Source organism: Fundulus heteroclitus, chromosome 1 (genome assembly GCF_011125445.2).
Source record: "Fundulus heteroclitus isolate FHET01 chromosome 1, MU-UCD_Fhet_4.1, whole genome shotgun sequence".
NCBI classification, from domain to species: domain Eukaryota; kingdom Metazoa; phylum Chordata; class Actinopteri; order Cyprinodontiformes; family Fundulidae; genus Fundulus; species Fundulus heteroclitus.
Window position 1 is genome coordinate 36,975,059 of NC_046361.1, and position 21,098 is coordinate 36,996,156.

The 21,098-nt window shown below is 40.1% G+C and overlaps 1 protein-coding gene across 6 annotated transcripts in view; it reads left to right on the forward strand.

Annotated features, from left to right (window-relative positions):
- The first annotated feature begins 646 nt into the window (after positions 1–646).
- Positions 647–21,098, forward strand: part of vps13d (vacuolar protein sorting 13 homolog D) — an 86,647-nt gene continuing 66,195 nt past the window's right edge. For 4 of the 6 annotated variants that reach the window (XM_036142212.1, XM_036142221.1, XM_036142199.1 and 1 more), the window contains exons 1-8: positions 12,206–12,391; positions 12,520–12,702; positions 15,835–15,965; positions 16,101–16,155; positions 16,293–16,469; positions 20,168–20,298; positions 20,382–20,514; positions 20,894–21,098. The exon at positions 20,894–21,098 is cut by the window's right edge and continues 2,069 nt beyond it. In XM_036142212.1, coding sequence (XP_035998105.1) covers positions 12,277–12,391; positions 12,520–12,702; positions 15,835–15,965; positions 16,101–16,155; positions 16,293–16,469; positions 20,168–20,298; positions 20,382–20,514; positions 20,894–21,098 — 1,130 coding nt within the window. In that variant the 5' untranslated portion in view covers positions 12,206–12,276. Of the gene's footprint in view, positions 1,166–3,274; positions 3,483–4,334; positions 4,413–5,394; positions 5,586–6,779; positions 6,861–6,997; positions 7,115–7,714; positions 7,820–8,821; positions 8,993–9,168; positions 9,270–9,621; positions 9,791–11,197; positions 11,300–12,201; positions 12,392–12,519; positions 12,703–15,834; positions 15,966–16,100; positions 16,156–16,292; positions 16,470–20,167; positions 20,299–20,381; positions 20,515–20,893 lie in introns of those variants that run through there. The other 2 variants (XM_036142228.1, XM_036142195.1) reach the window with 2 other exon arrangements.

Sequence of the window (21,098 nt, forward strand, 5' to 3'; positions counted from 1 at the left end):
CCACAAAATCTAAATAATTAAACACTTCCAAGAAAAAGGAAAATGTTTTATTCATGGTTTATGCTTTGAAAAATGGCCTTTTAAATGTGGCTTAGACGGAAATCATTGAGATCGCTTTCGATTAAATACAATTCAAACAATCTATGCATCATGGAAGGAAAAGACAAAACTGTTGCGGAAAAGTATAAATCTGTTTTGATTGAAGCTCAAATTCTCACTGGTCACCCGGGAGACATCATCTCCTAAAGTGAAAGCACAAGTTAAAACTTAACTTTTCTTCTTTTTTTTTCACAGAATACATAAAAGGCTTAGTACCAAAAATCACATATCTAGTTTAAAAAATGTGCAATATTTTATTTTGGACGATGTTTAGTTTGTTGTTTTACTGTGTGGCAAAATAAATGGGGAAAAAAATGGCAATTTTAGTAATAAATTAATGCGTTTCTTAAACGACTACATTAGCGTTTCTAACTATGCAAATTAACTTATATTCTAAAACAGCGTGTAAGATACCTTACAATTTCCCTCTCAAAATATTCCACCAGGGAATTTCGCTTTCACATCTTTACTTTTACACGTTTGTTGCTCGTTTCCCATCGACATTGAATGCACCACCAGTGGACCGGCTTGTTTGCATCACGTGACCGGAAGCAAACCTCGCCAGTTGAAGGCTGCTCGGGTGATGTTACTTTCGGTGGTGTGTCAGCCCTGTGAGAAGTTTTAAACGGTGCCGTCGGCGGGTATTTTCTGGTGATTTTCGGAGAAGGAGCCGCGGTGCTGATAGTTCCGCGGACTTTGGCTCGTTGAAGGCGGCCTCTTCTTGCTTTTTAAAGCCCCCCACTCAACATGAATGCTAACTTTAGCCGCTAGCTAACTGGATCCACAACCTTCTGTCCTTTCCAGCGGCGCACGGCCACGCTGAGTTGTTTTCTGGCTGTTTTTGGTTTTTTTTCTGGATATTCAAGCTGATGTCACGGCGTGCGGGTCCTTGCGGCGCCGACACACACCGCGGTGTTGACGGGAGTTGACACTATGCGGCTGGATAGCAGCTAACTGGCTCCTGAGCTGGGTTGTTTTTGATAAGACGTCACCCGACAACTCAGCCGTGTCTCCCGAACATGGACGCCGTGGAGCTGGGTCGATAGGTCAAGTGTCGTCCGCCGCGGTAAGTCGACACTTTTAGTCAAGCCCAGAGCTGAAAACACGCTCGTTTCCCCACGGAAAGGGTCAGAGATCTCGCTTTTAAGGGTCACTGTTGACCGTGAGAGGCTGTTAGCGCGAATAAACAGTTAATAATTGTTTCGCTGTCTGTATCCTGAGTGGTGAACAAAGTTTCGGATGCAGGGAATAATATGATCTGAGTGTAGGTTACTTGTTGCTGATGGGGCTGAGGGGGTTTAGCTGCTATCTCTGGCTCTATTCGTCTTTATTCTCTGTTATTTCCTTTTTGTATTTTTTTTTTTTTTGGTATTCTTTTGATCCACTGTAGATATGAAGATTCACTGTATATAACTGAATGCACCTTCCCTACTCTGCACCTTCTTGTATGAGCCGATGTGACGAGTGAATTTCTCCATTGTGAGATCAATAAAGACTATCTTATCTTATCTTATCTTATTTTATCTTATGGCAAAGACAGATCAGCTCTCTAACCCTGTGTGTCCCACAGGGCTCTGTTCTGGGCCCATTGTTGTTTCCTTTTTATCTGCCCCATTTAGCTGGCATCCTTTCAGCTTTAAAAAGCACATTTGTTATCGCTTTGATGCAGATTATATTCAGCTGTATGCGTCTCTGCATCATCAGCTGGGTAGGCTGTCCAACCTTGGCCGCTGTTGATCTCGGATAAGCGACTCGCTGCCCGGCAATGACCTTGTTTTCAGCACCAAAGAGACCTAAACGTGTGTGTGTATAGCTCCTCCTGAACTACATACAAAAATCAGTCAGGCTGGTGCTTCTTTCTGTCCAACACCGAAGTCCAGAATTCAAAACCTTGGTGTAATGTTGGATTCGCTTTGACTCCCGTGTAAAATCTCAGTCCCCTTCCTGTCAGTTTCGCTGTAGGAGCATGTGGAAACTGAGACAAATTAACTAAATTTTAAAGTCAGACACCATCAGATCCTCCAGGTTGGTGAGAAAGTTTCCTCTCTAAGGAAACCCAGCAGGTTGCATCAAGTCTCTCCAAGCAGCATTCACTCCTCCTGAAAGAGCGTAGAGCCACAGTGGACAGTCGTCTGCATTGTTGATGGCTTTGCAGCAATCCCTCATACTGAGCATGCATGAAGCGACAGTGGAGAGGAAAACTTCCCTTTTATATGGTCCCTCAAACAATGATCCATAATCTTTGTGTTTTTCGTTGTCGCGTTTTTTGTTGTGGCCAGACTCCTGACTCGTTCCAGGAAGCGAGCTCCTATGGACCCCGTTTTATTCTTTTTACATCTGCTACCAAATCAGGTTCAGGATTCATTTTAAAATTCTCACACCTGCATACAGAACAGTAAACATCCAGGCCCCAGATTACCGATCTGATCTTCGTTCAGAGGCTCAGAACCTTGTAGTTTATCCCACGGACCAGCCTTTCGTCTTTCGACCTGACTGACTGTTTAAAACAAAGGCTTTCTGTTGAATGTTTATGTTCATCGTGTGTTATTCAGTCATAGTTTTGGGAAGTTGTCGTCTGTAAACGGCGATTAATGAATAAACTGTCCTTGCAAAACTCTGAGGCCTTTACACAACAGCTGTATTTTTATTGGGGTTTAACTTTCCCGCTGGTGAACTCTTACTTTGTATTTTTTTTTTATGTTTTTTTTTTTAATGGTTTTTATTCTGTGTTTTGACTTTGTTTCTAACATTGTGTTTCTATCCTTTTGTACTGTGACCTTGAGTGTCCAGAAAGACGCCTTTTAAATAAAATGTATTATTATTGTTATTATTTTCTAAGAAGGTAAATTGCACCAAATTTTCTTTAGGTGCATCAGAGTAAAGGGGAATAAATAAAATGAACATTTCCCTTTTATAGTCCGACAGAGGGGACACTTCTCTCTGCGGTCATTGAGCAGCATGTGTGAATGTAGTGGAAAGGTTGAATGCTTATTTATTTATTTTATATTATTTTCAGCACTGCCACAAGATTCATATCTGTTGTTTATTTGTGGCTATAATGTAAAGTGTGGCTCTCGTCTCCAGCCCAGCAGAGCTGTGGAGAGAGAAGATCGTGATTGCTGTTGGTGTGACCGTACTCCATCTAAGACTGAGACGTCTGTCTTGTGTTTCTTAGACACCAAGCGCCTCCTCTGTGAGGCGAAGCCGTCAGCATCATTCCCCTCCAGAGCTGCCCCGGCTCCTGCATCATCATCGTCATCATCATCATCGTCCCTGAGCCTTCAGGATGTTGGAGGGGCTCGTAGCCTGGGTGCTGAACAACTACCTGGGAAAATATGTCAGCAATCTGAACACAGATCAGCTCTCCATTGCACTTCTTAAAGGTAACTATTCTTTCTCTGATCCCCTCGGCGTTGTTTGATATTTTAAACCTGCAGCTTCTGTCCTGTCCGGGTGGAAGGAAAGCCTGCGAAGCGCCAAGAACTGGGTAGCTAATTGAAACGCTTCAGACACATCCCCAGTGGAGCGCCAGGACAGGTCGTTGTTTTAGCTCCAACATTTCTGATAGAGAAGTCTGCTGTATGAGGTAGGGCTGGACGATAATTCAGTATCAACATATATCGATCGATAGACGTATGTAGATGATAGAGAAAAGAAAAGGTCAATAAAAACTTCAATAGAATAACAGTTTTACTTCCTTTTGCATTCTAGCCTATCATGTAGGGTAATATTACAGTCATTACATCCTCCCAACCAATCACAACGCAGAACTAGTAACCAAGCTTCGCCCCCTTTAAAGAGTTCAGAGAGCACATGTTCTTTTTTCTTTTTTTTTTTAAACTAGCAGTTTTGATAAAACAGTTGAATAAAGGGTTGAGTTTGAATTCAATATGTTTTGAATTTGTTGATAATTATCGATCAATATAATTTCTACTTGATCGATATGCCTTGTTTTCTATATCGTCCAGCCCTAGTATGAGGAGTGGTACTCCATGATTAAGTGTTTAATTTTCAATATTGGAATCAATAAGCAGAAGAAAAATGCTGAGCAGCTCTCTGGAAGAACAATTCAAAGCAACCGCATGGAATCCAACACAAAGTCTGTGTCGACGTCACCGACTGTCACATCTCAATGGCTTTTAAATATGAATTAAAACTACCCTTTGGAATTCTATTGGCGCGTACAGGAGACGTAAAAATGTATTTATTTGTTGTTTTTCCTTCACATTCCTCAGGTGCAGTGGAACTGGAAAACCTCCCACTGAGGAAAGATGCTCTCAGAGAGTTTGACCTCCCGTTTGAAGTCAAAGCGGGTGAGTTTACACTGATTGATGACCTTGCAAAGTTTATATGTAATCACCAAGTTGGCTGATAAGAGGAAGAGTTAATGGGCTTATATTTTTTATATATATATATATATATATATATATATATATATATATATATATATATATATATATATATATATATATATATATATATATATATATATTTATTTATTTATTTATTATTATTATTATTATTATTATTATTATTATTATTATTATTATTATTATTATTATTATTATTATTATTATTATTATTATTAATAATAATAATAATAATAATAATAATAATAATAATAATAATAATAATAATAATAATAATAATGCTTTCAGTTCTGATTTGAATGAGTCAACAGTTTCAGCATCTCTTAGGTTTTTAGAGCCTTTGTTCCAGAGCTGAAGAGCATAGAGGCTAAATGCAGTCACTCCTTGTTTATGTCTCGTTTAGAAGATTATCTCTTTTAGACATTAGCAGATCTTCTAATGTCTCGCATTAGAAGATCTGCAGCTGCCTGTTTTAATTCTCTTATTCGTATTAGGTTTCCAACCCGCTCCTTCGTTTTTAGCCTGATTGAGTTGAGAGGAGTCCTCGTCTAACTGACTTCTTTCTTTTCTGCGTTAAACTGGAAGCGGTTCGGACTCATCCTGTTAAATTTTATTCATTCATTCACTCAGTGACTTGGCGGGCCTGTGGTCATGTGGTGACATAAATATAAAGAAATGTGTCATCAGCGTAGTACAAGATAGGCTCAGATAGTAATCTGAGGTTAGTGGAGGAAGTAAGAGTGTCTCCAGAATGAAGCCCCACACGTGATATTCATATTTATCAATCACACAAACAACTTAAGGTTGACAGACTGATTCAGAATTTAAAAAATTTAAGACAATGTGTACGTCGTTTCAGCTTTTCACCTTTAAACTCCTTTAAACGGCTGCTTTGTAAGCTACATATCATGTTTTCCTTTTCCAGGATTTATTGGGAAGATCACTCTCCAGATCCCTTTCTACAGACCTTATAGTGACTCGTGGGTCATCTCCATGTCCCAGCTCAACCTGATCATTGGCCCCGCACAGCTGCAGGAGTACGATGCGGAGAAGGAAAACGAGGAAGCAAGGGAGCGCAAAAAATGCCTCCTCAAGGCCCTTGAAGATAAATTCAAGGTGAGTGCAATTTTTCCACAGAGGCGGCATAGTCGTATGGTCTTCTTTTTTTCTATAGTTGTCTTTCTCACCTTGGGGGATCATGATCTTTATCAGCTTACAGGATATGAGCTTCCTTTTTTCTCATCCTGTGATGCGATTTGTAGTGGCTCAGTCATGAAATGAGCTAAAATAAAACACTTGTGTTACATGTATATCCCACCAGATGGAGGTTTCTTCACAGGTATATGACAAATTCCAAAAAAGGTAAAAAACAAAGCAACTGGACTTGTTTTCCGTAGTTGAGTCCACTGTCTGTACCCTGAGCTAGGGCTGGACGATATATAAAAAAAGCTTATTGATTTAAAAAAAAAATACAAATTGATCGATATTGATAATTATTGAAAATATTTAAAACCATATTTTATGTGCAGCTCTGCCTGGACATTTTATGATATTGCTAAATGATTTGATTTTATTAAAGAACACAATCACAGAATTCCAATTAAATCTTTATTTAACCAACTTTTTGAACCATAACAGAATTTTTTTTTTTTAAAGAAAAATAACTTAAGAGACCTGAGTTATGTTATTAAATACTGACAAAGAATAAACTAAAGTGCCTCCAGTAAAATGACCAAAATAAATATACAAAATAAATAAATAAAATAGCCTATTTAGGTGGGAATAGTACACCTATTAGTTACTTCTTAGGTTTCATAATTGAGCGGCTGACGCAGGGCTGAGGTCCGAGGTTGTGACGTGGGAAGACGCAGACTGCAGCTCATTTTGCACTGATTCCCTGCATTAGTTGCACAATTTAGGGAGCGCTGTTGGAGAAAAACTTGCATCCCTTAACGTCATATCGCGGATCAAGAGTGGCGAGTAATTGTTTTGAAGTCAGGTTTTTCAACTGCAGACAATAGCAGCATATCCATCACTGTGAAGCATGTTACAGCATGCGTGATGTCCTTATGCCGCGTGGACGCTTTCTCATTTTATCACAAATAAGGGAGCTGCACTGCAGTTTGACAGAGCAGATTAAAGTTATTTAACTCCAGGGACAAATATGTCTGGAACATAACCAACAGTTTACGTTATAAAGAACGCGGCCCGACTCCGTGGCTCTTTGTGACTTTTCCTTTTGTTGTTTTTGAGCAAACCCGTCCTTTTAGCTCCTGTTTGTTGACACGGATGTATGTGTGGCTCCTGCAGAGCGAGTGTGAACAGAGAGGAGAGTCGTACTGGTACTCCGTCACCGCCTCAGTCGTCACCAGGATCGTTGAAAACATTGAGGTGAGCCGTTCTGCTTGCTATAAACCATCTGGGATAAACTACAGAGTGCATGTACTCTGGAGTAGCAACACCGTTTAATCGAGAACTGCAGCCTGACCAGTGATTTCTGTTGTTTTCTTTCTGCCTTTCGTGTTTAGCTGAAGATCCAAAATGTGCACCTTAGATTCGAGGACGACTTTTCAATCCCAGGGAAGCCATTTTCGTTTGGAGTTTGCATCAACAGCGTGTCGGCTCAAAATCCTCAGAAAGAGTCGGTAGGTGCTCGCTCTCAACACACGTAAACGGTTTTAGATAAAGCATTTCTTTTCTCTCAGGGCTTTTGCTTATATAAGGGATTAAATATATGAAAACGTACCGCTGAACAACTTTAAAAATAAAAAATAAAAATCAGAATCAGAAATGAATTTCTGAATACAGCTTGATGACAAGGTTCCAGAAGAAAACATGTCTAAAAGTAGAAGAGAAGACCTGCTAAAATAGAATAAAGTTAAAAATAGACTTAAATAAACATCAGTAGTAATTTAGGTGATTGTTTTATACATGCAATGTGTCTCTAATTAAAGTATACACAGCATAAATGGTAAAGTAGGGTTTCACAGTTGTGCAGTGGCAGCATGCAACTAGACTGCCAGAGGTAGGACTGATTATCAGTTTTGATCAACAGAATATAGTTTTAGATTTTTTAATGTTAAACCTTAAAAGTTTGAAAAGGGTTAAAAAATGGCAAAAAAAATGTGGTGAAGAAAGACTCTGTTTTGTTAATTTTGCATATAGTTCTTGATTAACTGTTGGTTTTAAATGAAGCTCATTCTGCTAAATCGTGATTGAATAAGGCTTTGATTTTGGTCTCTCAGGTCCAGAAGCCGTTCAGACAAAAGCAGCTGGAGATTGAAGACTTCAGCGTTTACTGGGATACAGAGTGTGAAATGCTGGGAAAGCTGCCTGCAAGCCAGATTCAGGTTGGTTACATATTGAGCTTTATTGATTTACGGCTCCTTTAAGTGGTGCAAAGATCGCCGTGCCGCCCCACTCTGTTCGGCAACAGGGTAAATGCCCTGATATTTCTGGGACACATTTGTAAATGATTCTTACCTAAAGTAAACAGCACAGATGCAAAGATGTCAGACTACCATCTTTTTCGGACTATACGGCGCACTTTAAATCCTTAAATTTTCTCAAAAATTGAAGGTGCGCCTTATCTATGATCACCACTGTGATTACTGACTGATTTCATGTGGTACAATGCGCTCATAAATCTGTTAAAATGTGTAAGTACCACTTTTGTTAGCAACAAAGCCGCTCCGATCAATGGATATTAGGAGCATTACGGTACACTGTGTCACTACCTGATAGGACCCATGAACTGTCTACAAGACTGCCTGACTGTAATGTCTAAACTAGAAGTGTATTCATGTAAGGCAGCCTGGAGTATGAGCTAGCAATAATAAACCTAGTAAGTTAATTTAATATAAAAGTTACGTTTATTTTGGCCTTATGTTAGAAACAGGCAGTGTAGGCAGTGTATTTTACAATATTTAATGCGCCTTTTAATCCAGTGCGCCTTATGGTCCAAAAAGTACAGTAATGGTCTCAAACTCAGATCCTGGAGGGCTGGTGCTCTACAACCTGCCCTACACACCTGAATGAAATGGCTACAGTGCCTCACTAGCCTCCAGTCCTGCTCTCCAGAGCTAATGAGCTGGTATTAGAGTCTGGCGTGTTGAAGCAGAGACGCTATAAGTTGGAGGACTCTGGCCCTCGAGGCCTGCAGTTTGAGACCACTGGGTCAGAGCTTCTTCATGTGGATGAAAGGAGTTTCTTTCTGTAAAGCACAGATCAAACTCACCTCCTAATTTAGACATTAAAGCAGAGTCGTTTCTGTTGAAATGCTGCCATAAAGGTGTAAAGGTGTCTGTGTAATCAGATCAGAAAGCCTGTCTGACCGCTTCCTGATCCTGCAGGATGCAATGACTCGGTGCATGCAGAGCCGCGAGCACCAGTACATATTTGAGCCGGTGCGTGCCTCCGTGCTGCTCAGAAGAAACACCTCCAGGGAGCCTCTGAGGTCCCGACACAACCCTCGGATCGAAGGCCAGGTCCAGCTGGAGCCCATGTCTTTACGTCTTTCACAGGTCTGGCAGAAACACGGTCGGTCCTCTTTGTTTCTTTAAAAGATTGGCCGCTGCCTGAATGTTTGGGTTCTTCTGATGTCAGAGGCTTGAAAGCGTGCGTGCGATCCTGGTTTGTTTGGATAGACGGGGCTTTTTCTTGGCGGGGGTTTTACTTTTGTGTGTTTCTCTTCTGACAGGTTCAGTACCAGCAGATAATGGCCTTCCTCAAAGAAGTGGACCGCAAAGAGAGAGGGATGCTGTACAGAACATGGAGACCCAAAGTCCCAATTTCTGGGAAGTAAGTAGGGTGAAAAAAAGGAACCAAACATGAGTAAAATCGTCTTGAAAGGAGTGTAATATGTCTTGATTTGAGCAGGTAAATAAGATTATCTGGCAGTGCTTCGACCCCTAAAATAAGATAATTAGATATACTGCACTTGAAATAAAATTATGAAGATTTGCTGTTCCTATTTTAAGTGCAAACAATCTTATTCCATTGGCAGATAATCTTATTTACCTGCTACAATCAAGGGCAAATACACTCTTTTCAAAATGTTTTTACTCACTTTTAGCTCCCCTTCTCGTTTTTCTCCTTTCTGCTCTTAAAACCTTTTAATAAGATTTCATTTCCCCTGTTGTTTTGCCTTCAGCTGCCGGACATGGTGGATCTTTGCCATTCAGGCTAACCTGAGCGACATCAGGGAGCAGCGCAGGCGAGGAAGCTGGGGCTTTGCACTGCAGCGAGCCCGGGATGCGCAGACCTACACTGGCCTCTACTTCCAGAGGCTGAAAGGCGCTTTACTGAGTCCCGACGAGGAGGTATAACGTCACCATCCAGACACAAGAACAGCACACGGCCGTGGAATGGCACATAGTTTACATAACAGATATATGTTTCTGTTGTTATGGGAACATTTTTAGTTACCAACAGAAGTTAAAAAAGAATTTAATCCTTAAAGCAAATACATTTGTTGTTCAACTGGAGCAAATTTGCATAATTACTGATCCCTTAAATGTCACTATTAGCTAAACTCTATCATCGAAACGACTCACTAAATGGGTAGGATTACAGATTATTAACATCGGTCTATGATTGTTGGTCAAAACCACCACAAATGTTTTACGTTTTCTACTCTGGCTTTTAAATTGGGCATTAAAAAACTTCCTTACGCTATTTTTTTTAGGGGTTTAATGAAGCTAAGCTGTGAGGACAGACTTAAAAGGATAATTTTTTCAGAGAAATTGTCTGGGAATCCCAAAACATGCCCCGAAAGTTCAGTCATATCACATGTTGAATTTATTTCAGTCATATCGCTCTTTTCGAAATCTCTTATCTCAGTTTAATTTCACTTGCACTCATCACACACACAATATCATATCATCGACGAGGATTCTAGAGACGAACACAAAATGCAGCCCCTGAAAAACTTTGATAATTTGTTGCTGTAATATTATATTTTATTATATGTAATATTATAGATTTTTCAGAATAAAAAGCTAACAGATGTGCATAATCAAAAAATATCAGAAATACAATTATAGAGCATTCAGTATTGTAAGAAAGCCCACGCTGTTTCTGGATAAATAGATTATTGTATGAGTTAAGTTCTATTCCGTTTTATGCCTCTTTCCTTGTAAGTTTGAAATGTCCCATGCTCCTGAATGCACCATAGCTTTCTGACGCTCGTGAATGCATCACACTGGTCTATGAACGCGGTGCTGTGCACGTTTGATCTTCCGCTTAAAAAGCTTTGCAGTTTCAAAACTCACGTCGGCTCTCACGGTTTTATTGCACTTTTCGGCATAACACCGGTCTGTGTTTTGATCGAAAAAGTAGCATCTCGGTTGGAACAAGGAACCCAATCACTCGTTGATGTTGCTCTCAGTGTAGACAGACGCTAAGCTGATTTTTGGGATCTATAATCGGGGAAAAGTAGGCGGCGGCAGGAGCTGCTATAGACGGCGATTTGCCGCCGTTGACCGGCTACTTTTGACTGCCCTGATATATAAGGAGCACCAGATTATAAGGTGCAACATCCATTTTTGAGACAATTTAAGGATTTTGAGTGCATCTTATAGTCTGAAAAGTATGGTAATAGGAAAATGACAACATATTTAGGGCCAACATGTTCAACTAATCATGGATCCCTTTAATTGATTTCTTGAACAATGGTGAACTGTTTATATATAGGTATATCAGGTATTTTCATGTATTTTGTTATTCAGGTTGAACTAGAACGGGTTGAAGAGGAGCAGACGCTGGAGGAGCTGCAGATTCTCAGAGAAGTCGTCCATGACCGGTTTCGAAAGGAGGACGAGATCGCAGAGGTAAGTTAAGATGATCGTAGCGGGTTAGCAAATATGCTAGTGCATCTGACTGAACTAGAATATCATCAAAAGGTTTGTGTTTCAGTAATTCCCTTAAAACAAACTTCATTTATAGATCAATAAAAAACAGAGTCATATATTTCATCCATTTATTTATTTATTTAACCTTTATTTATACAGGTGTTCTCATTGAGATGCAAGGTCTCATTTTCAGTATTTAATTGATTTTGATTTACAACCCATAATTCATTTTTTAGAAAATTAAAAGAAGACATAAAATCAATAAAACATTATTTGTGAAACAAAAATCATGATGCAGATATTCTGTCCATGGGGAAGATTACTTTTTTTTGGGAAGCTCTTCAGCCGGCAATCATTGAAACTTTCCTCTCGGAGGTCGTTTTCACAAAGGGTCAAAGCAAAGGGTCAAGAAGATGGCTTTTCAGAGTCCTGTATTCAACCATTTTAATGTAAAGTTGAGTAGAGGTAAGAAATGTGGTAGAAAAAGATATTTAAATTTTTTTATTGAACCTTTATTTAACCAGTAAAAAATCCCAACGAGATTTAAAACCCCCTTTTTAAAGGGATTCCTGGTCAAGAGGCAGCAAAGTTACATATTGAACAGAGAAACATTAAATTAAATCACAGGTACATAAAAAAATACATCAAGTAAAACAATTACAGATAATTGAGGCCGTTTCAAATTCTTTCCCTTTCAACTTAAAAGCATTTAAGGATAAAAACACAGTCAAGATAGCCCAACTGGTATTCACTGCCAAAATCCCAGGAAACTGTAAAGATGTTCACTCTGAAATCTGTTTTCTCATTTCTGTGTTATATGTGACTCATTATTCCCAGTTTTAAATGTTGTTTTTATCTTTTTCATTCTGGGCCTCTTGAAGAATATTCGAGAGCCAAGCAGCAGCCCTCAGCCTGGTCCACCTAACACATCAGTTCCTAAAAGTGGAAGCTCCAGAATGATTCAGTACCTGCAGTCTTGGTTCCCCGGTTGGGGGGGCTGGTATGGAAATACACAGGATCTGGACACACCTGAGGAACTCCTGCCAAGTCCATCATCCTGGGATATTCTAGGTGGAGAATGGTTTCGGCGCTCATCTGTTGTCCAATTTTTGACCTCAATGACAGCGTTGTACTTGTCGAATAATGACCTGCTTGATGTTACGTTGTAATAAATCTTTAATTTCCTAATGCCATTCCAGCAGAGACAGAGGACTTATTCGATCCACTGGAGGACTCCCACACTCTGAACACGTTCACCAGACGAGATCACATGTTTGCCCGACTGGAGTTCCTATTGGAGAAGGGTGGAGTCACTCTGTTTCACGAGGAACGGAGGGCCAACACGATGCACGAAAGTGGAGTCATCCAGCTGGAATTCTCAGGTACAAAGATGGAAACCGGAGACTCTGCGATAAAGTTTTATTTCAGGTAGTGACACAGTGTACCGTAATGCCCCGAGGATCCATTGAGCGGAGCGGCTTCATTGCTAACCAGAGTCGTACCTACATTTTAGTAAGCACAACAATAAGGTAATCATACATAAGGCACACCAGATTATAGTTTTTTGAGAAAATTTAAGGATTTTAAGTACGCCTTATAGTCCAAAAAATATGGTAAATAACAAATTTTTTTAACCTAGGGAGAGTTGATCGATTATAAACCGTAGTGGGCCAGGGACTGGCCCCTGGTGAACTCCCGTAGTAACTCTACTTGGTTGTAAAAGGATTTGTAAAGGTTGTACAAACTGACTGTGTTTGGAAACAATTAAGCAGGAGTTAAGAATTTTGTTTGCGATAAGAAGCAAACAGGGTTGTAATAAAAACAAAACATTTTTATTGTTTTGTGCTTTGGAAATGTAATAGATCTCTTTAAAAGTTTCGTGGTGTATACAGAAAATTTGAAATACGGAAGAAATATAGTCTCATTAGAATCAGAAATATTTTTTGGCATTTAATTTTTGACTTATCTGGTGAAATTATATATGAGATTTTTTTTTTACTCTAAAGTTGCCAGCAAAAATGTCACCTGCAAAAAAATCAGCTGCAGAAATTCACCTGCAAATGTGTTGACATTCTGGTGACTCAAGCCAAAGCAATCAGCACTAGATTGAGTGAAGCCACTGTTAGCCAATCAAATCACGCTCATTTGATCATGTGACACACCAGTGTATTTGTGGCACCAGTCTCTTAACGGTTAGCTGGTTTGTGGCTAACTGTTAATTCAAAACAAATCAATTTACCGTATTTTTCAGACTATAAGTCACACTTTCTTTAAATAGTTTGGCTGCTGCTGCAACTTAAAGTCGGGTGCGACATATATACCAAATATAACGTTAAATTTTAATTCGTTAACAAACATGAACAAGGAGTAAACATTTCCATCTATAGCCAGAAGAGGGCTCTCTAGGCTTGTGAAGACTATATGTTGCTCCCGTACTACAATTAATTAAAACATTAACTTATAAACACAAAGACTGAACACATGTTTGTTGTTTTGTTATTTCAGCCTGCATTCACGTAGCAGAGCTTTGTGTGTTGCAGCTCGGATAGGTTAGCCAAGACCGCGACAGAACCCCATCACTGGGCTGTCTGTGAAGCTAACACAAGCTAGATGCGTGTTCGGGAGCTTTACTGACCTTTCTATGTTGCTCTCAAACATCCGTGTCGTACTTTTAGTTTTAATATGTAGCACCGTTAAGCAGTGTTGGGGAGTAACGGATTACATGTAACGACGTTACGTAATTTAATTACAAAAAAAGAGTAACTGTAATTCAGTTACAGTTACTTCCGAAAATATTAAGAATTACAAATTTAGTTACATTTTTTTTTAAATATAAAGAAAAACCTTTGCGAAATATGTAATGATATTTTTATTGCTTCGCGCCCTGTATGGCCGTTTCCCGCTACGGCTCCTCTCTATCACTCTGATGATCCATCCTGTGCTGGTGGAGCCTTCTGAAAGAACAGCAAGTGAGTGGACGTTTCACGGTTTTATTTCAGCTCAAGCAGCGCATCACAAATGACAGCCTTCAAGCTTGTTGACAGTCACCTCTTGTTATTCACACACAACAATAAACCGTGAGAGCCGACGTGTGTTGTGAAACTGCAAAACTTTGTCTTAAGCGGAAAATCTAACGCGCGTCTACACAGCTCAGCGTTCACAGTGTTGCGTTCGTGAGCGTCGGAAAGCTATGGTGGATTCAGGAGCATGGGACATTTCAGTTTTACAACCAAAAAGGCAGAAAACGGAACAGAACTTAACTCATACAATAATGTATTCATCCAGAAACTGTGGGCTTTCTTACAATACTGAATGCTCTATAATTGTATTTCTGTTATTTTTGATTATGCACATCTGCTACCTTTTTATTCAAAAAAATCTATAATATTACAGCAGCAAATTATCAAAGTTTTTAAAATCCTGTTTAAAAGCTCCAAATGGGGCTTCAGATCATACAGCAACAATTGTGCTGTTATTGTTTTACAGGGCAGAATTTGCATTTGCTGACTCTTGTCCTTTAACTACTGATGGATATACAGGAATAGAGTCATGCAAGTGTAAATTCCCAATTCCGCTTTTTTTAAGGTTCACATTCAGTTCTCAAAAATAAATGTTGAACATGGGTCAATACTCATTAAAACCTTAAAGTAATCAAAAAGTAATCAAAAGTAATTAGTTACATTACTTTTTAAAAGTAATCGAAAAAGTTACACTACAATTACATTTTAAACAAAGTAACTTGTAACTGTAACGGATTACATTTTTAAAATAACTTACCCAACACTGCCGTTAAGGTTATGGTCTAATTTCAGCCGTTACGCTGAAATGCGCTGGTGAGAACCTAGCTTGCTAGTTGGAGTTGCTAGCTTGTTGTGCTAATTTTCCCCATTCAACCTCTCAGGTATGTTTCACGTTATTCAGCCAGTTGTGGATGCAATTGTAAAATTTAATAAGTTGCCTCGCCAGATTAAATGTCAGTGTTTCGTCTTTGATTTTGTGATGTAAATTTCTAAACAAATGCGAGTTGTTATAGTCTGAAAAAATCTGTAATTTGATTGGCTTGTGCTGCTTGATTTTGCTTGAATCACCAGGTCAGCACTTTTGCTGGCGAATTTAAGGTAAAGAAAAATCACATACTCGCATAATTGTACAGGATAAAAATTCAGTGTTACAAATTCAACGACTTAAAAAATAATCTGATTCTGAGGAGACTATTTTTCCCACACTGAAACATCAGATTCTTTAACAGTAAATTTTATTCACATTGGCTGTTTCTTATTCATATTTCTTTTATTTCTATTGATTTAACTAGAATAACATATATTAGTGAATACATATTTTATCACCAAATTAATCATAAAAAAGGTTTTTTTGTTAAAGAAGAAAGGTTAATAATGGGGAAAAAATGGGCAGCCTGCTCACTGAAAAACGTTTATCTCCGTTTTTCCATCAGAGCAGATTTGTAAACAACATTCGATAATTTACATACATTTCTTGTCTTTACCATCGCTCAGGAGTGAAGGTGATGGTGGAATCTCTTCCTCGCTCGGAGTCGTCCTTACTCTCTGTTAAACTGGGCAGTCTGTTCCTGAGAGACCTGACCACGCAGGGCACCATGTTCCCATTCCTGGTGTCTCCCAAAATGGTAAGCCCCGGCTGAGTAGAGGAGGGAACACACCTTCATCGAGCCGCAGCTCATAAAGGACCAGCTTTTTGTATAATTTCACCTTAAATGTGGGTTGATGATCGCAGTGGTTCTACCAATCTCCTCTTGTTGTAGGACAAAGTTGTTGTTGCCCTTAATCAGTCCATGAGTCAGCACAGCACTGCCACTGGTAAGTATTCTTGTTTTCAGAGTTTATACGTCATTATGCCCGTTTTTTTTTTTTTGGTCTGAAAGTTTAACGTCTTGCCTTTAAAACAACCAGTTCTGAGAGATATAATGCCTCCTGTGCATCGGTTGTCTTATCAGAATGCGATGCAGAGTGGACATCTCCTGTGTTCGAGATGATTTATGAGCGCAACCCTGTGAGGTGCAAGTTCGAGAGAAGGCTGGAAGTGAACACAAGTCCGTTAAACATAATCTACAATCCACAAGCCATGAAAAAGGTGACCGAATTCTTCTACAAAGGAAGAGTTCACACTTCAGGTCAGTACCAAGCAGGAGGACCTTTCTAAGGTCGTCTGATAATGAAGACGCACTTTCTTTAAGCTGCACAGTTTTATGAGAACACAATAAAGTGGCTTTGGCCTCCATCAAAACCTGAAATTATTCAAATCTAACACTCATGGCAAAATAAGTCCACCTAACTGATTCCACGCTATTATTTAAAGCTCGTGTGTAAGGTTTTCACGCTGAGGCGCCACCTGGTGGTGCACTAAATGAACGACAAACGACCTCGCCGCTAAGCGCGTAATGACTTCTACAGAAGCTGCGGAGAGTCAAAACTGTGACAACGTGGCCGTGCTCCGATGGCGAAGGGGTAGTGAGCACGACCCGTGTACGGAGGCATTAGTCCCGGGTTCGATTCTGGCCTGAGGTCCTTTACCGCATGTCTTCTCCCCTCTCTCAGATCCCCTTTCCTGACAGCTTTGTAAAAAAAATTGCCACTAGTGCTACAAAAAACCCATAAAAAAGAAAATGTGATAGTGTCAACATGTCATTCATGTATTATCTGCTGCTAATAGCAGCTAATAGCTAATAGCTACGGTCATCACGTGAAATGCTTTTCGACGCTGTTGCCAAGTCCGTTTATCATGAGCAACTTTGGGCTTGTTTTTTTCTAGAGTCACCGTAACCAAGATAACTCTTGTGTGTAAATGGTCAGCAGACTGAACTGAACCGCGCTAAACATAACCGGACCGCGGTAACTGGAGACCAGTTCCTGAGTAGGTCTCGGACTGTTTTTTTTTTTCTGGCCCGGTTATCTGATAAAGAGCGCATGAGCAGACCGCGTCATCCTAGTCAGCTGTCTGCGTTTTTTCCGCCGTGTCTGGCTGCACGTCCCGATTCACACTCCATTCAGACAAATTTCAGACATTCATAATAATACTAGCTTCCTTACCGTGCCACACGGTTTCCAGAGATGATTCTGCTTAGCAGCGTGATAAACCTCAGTGTCTGTCGTTGTTTCCTGCGTCTGTAAATCCTTATTAGACGTTCGTTTGTTTTACCCACGTCCCAAAAGCCGACTCTGTCTAACCATAACATCCTGAATGTTACGGGTATTGCCGTTTTGTTTTGTTCGGTCCCGCCTTCAATCCCAGAGAGCAGCAGTACCGCAGATCATCACTAGGAGGCGAGGAGCAACCAAGGAACCGGGATAGCGTGGTGTGTAAACGGTCGTCTCGGCTCGGTTAAAAAAGTGTAGTGTAAACGGGCCTAAACTCTCTGAGAGGGCGACAAACAAACTAGCCGTCTCTGCCGGGAGGACAGAGTAGCTGCTGGACCATGCTGCCCTGTTTCTAGCATAACGGCACGATAAACTTCACTGTTATATTGAATTAACTTACCTGTCCAGCAGAAAGCTGCAACGTCAGCATTCGTATTAAATCCCCGCTCCCTGATGAATTATCTCCACCTGGTGATCATAGCTGTGCTGATATAGACTCTCATTTCTTCCGGTTATTACTACTTTTTCTTTTCTCGGTTACTTTATCCTCCCTATCGCTGGGCAAAGAATATAGATTGTCCTGCATTTCAACAGAAAACAGCAAATGGAAAGATCTACGGTTGTAGACAGCGCATCTTCATATAGACGACAGATTGGGAAGTTTGTCCCCTTTCGGCTTCTGACATCAGAAATAGTGACGCAACCTGCCGCCTCCCAGTATGTATGTATTTCTTAAACTACTAATTCCAAGTCAGGACAACGCTTTCGTTTTTGAGGTGATGTTATTAGACGTTGGCAGAACATGCGTTTATAAAAGCAATACTTGATTTTTACTAATTAAAAGCCAAATTAGTTGCACACACTGCAAAAACGGATCTAAAAATAAGTAAAATGTTCTTAAAGTTAGTGTATTTATCATTGATTTGAGCAGGTAAATAAGATTATTTGCCAATGGAATGAGTATTTTGACCCCTACAATAAGATAATTAAATATAATGCACTTGAAATAAGATGATGGAGATGAATTGTTCCTATTTTAAGTGCAAAAATCTTATTCCATTGGCAGATAATCTCATTTACCTGCTCAGATCAAGAGCAAATACACAAATTTTAAGAACTTTTTACCCGTGACCCGGTTTGGACCGAGCTTCAGCCGCTGGACAGATGGACTCACTTTGGACTCAAGAACATTTTAGCATACTGAGTAGTTTGTGGTCAGCTGAAGGACTGCAACGCGTCTGCAAACCAAGCCCACATCACCAGCCCCCTCTGCTGTCCAGCTGGTGTGGGGCGTTTGGACTGATCTGCTGTTTTGTTGAGGGGCATTATGGGAAAACATCTCTTATTCTGGTCTCTGTAGGACTTTGGTCCAGACTTCTGCTTTATTCAGATTGCCAAAATAAGCAAAGGGGATTGTTGGCCTCGAGGTTAGAGCAGGACGCTTGCATCGTAGGACAGCTGCAAGTTCCCGGTTCAAATCCCACAGTCTTTCACTCTGGGTCCCTGTGCAAGAGCCTTGGCCCCAGAATTCTCCGCGGGGCCCCGCCTGCTGCCGGCTTGTTCAGTAGCAACACAGGGGCCATTTTTCCCCCTTTACGCTCTGTGGAAGCGGGGACAGCGGGCTTATTTTTGTTTCATTGTGGTTTAATCTACGAATCTCGGCATCAAGGGTCATCAACCTTTTAGAAGCTGAGAGCTGCTTCATCGGCACTGTGTCATACGAAGGGTCACCTGTACCGCTCTTTGAACTAGAAGAGTCAAAGCTCACCTTAACTTCATGTAACGTAAACATGTTTTTAATGCATTTAGCATTTTAAATCTATGTAAGTACAAGTAAGAGCAACAAAATAAAACAACATTTTAGATGCAGCTCACTGGAGGGTTTTACTATTGTTGAACAGGCACCACAGTAGCCCCTCTATATAATAACATTTGTATGAATGTTTTTCTACATTTGAAGTTAAATTGAAACCTTTTGATTAGGGCTGAACAATTAACTGCATTTTCAATATAATCGTGATTTTAAAAAAACGCAATTTCCAAATCACAGAGGTCTGCAATTTTTGACTACGTAACGGTTAGGGAATTAGACACGTCCATTAGGTGTCAGTAAAATGTTTGAAGTGGGTTTGCCTCCACATGGAAGGGAAGACAGTTGCAGCAGTGAGATAATCTAATTGTATTACTTGTTTTAGAGTTTGTATAATCATACATGGCATTAAGTAGAACTCAATCAGTTTAATACATAGACTTGCTTGTTGGTTGGACTTTATGTTCAACAAGGTTTGATGTCCAATTAAATTAAAAGCTGTTCTCTTGAATAATATTCTGATCAATAGAAACATTAAAAGTTCATATTTAAAATAGTCCTTGTTTACAGACATCTTTATTTAGAGGCCATTTTTGTTGTTTGTGGTTAGTGCGGAGAAAAGTCAAAATTGCAATTTTGATTGAAATATATTGTAGGCAGAACGCAATCATTACTGCTTCGAATTTAGATGCTGTGGGTCTTTTAGCAACTAATCCACACGGCGAGGAAACAAATTGATTTGTTTGTATATATTGTAAAACACATGATAAATTAAACTAGGAAAAAAAATCGCAATATTAAGAAAAAAAATCGCAATTAGATTATTTTCCAAAATCGTTCAGCCCTACTTTTGATGACCTAGTTAAGATCAGAGCGGCTATTTAGACATCAGCAGGTGAATGTTGCTCACCCCCCCCCCCCCAGGTTTTGGCTATCAGTCTGAGCTGGAGCTGCGGGTGGCAGAGGCCGCCAGGAGGCAGTACGACAAGCTGAAGAAGCAAACCAAGGCCGAGATTCGACAAACCATCGATCAGCTGCTCGTCGGAGAGTTTATCGTAAGAAATAGTCGCGGGAATGAAACACGAAAAACGGTTCCGACCGTTGACGCTGTCTGATAACGCGTTTGTGCTTCTTGCAGGAAAACTGCAAACGATGGACGATGAAGCTGGACATCTGCGCGCCTCAGGTTGTTTTCCCCGATAACTTCCAGTCGGAAGACCCCATGCTCGTGGTGGTGGATTTAGGCAGGATTCTCCTGACCAACTCTCAAGGTGAACCTTACAGAAGTCGTCTTGTGCACTGCAAAAACAGAACTAGAAATAAGTAAAATGTTCTTAAAATGAGTGTATTTGTCCTTGATTTGAACAGTTAAATAAGACTATTTGCCAATAGAATAAGATTTTTGCACTTCAAATAGGAACAATTCATCTCCATCATCTTATTTCAAGTGCAGGATGTCTAATTATCTTATTTTAGGGGTCAAAATACTCATTCCATTGGCAGACATTCCATTTTACCTACTCAAATCAAGGATAAATACACTAACTTTAAGAACATTTTACTTATTTTTAGATCCATTTTTGCAGTGTGTTTTCTCTCTCTGAGGCGCGTTTCCCCTTCTAAACGCCGACCTGTGTTTCCCCTTTGAAGACGACAGCATCGTCAGCTCTAAGGCCGCTCAGCCCGAAGAGGAGGAGGAGGAGGAGCTGAGCGACGATGAGTACAAAACGCCTCTGGCCACCCCGCCGGAGTCTCCCCCGCCCGAAGCCGACGTGCCTTTGAAAGCGCATTTTAAAAACCCCGAGCTTCCCAGCCTCAGGTCTCCCGAGGCGGCGAGGGCCTACAGCAAGAAGCT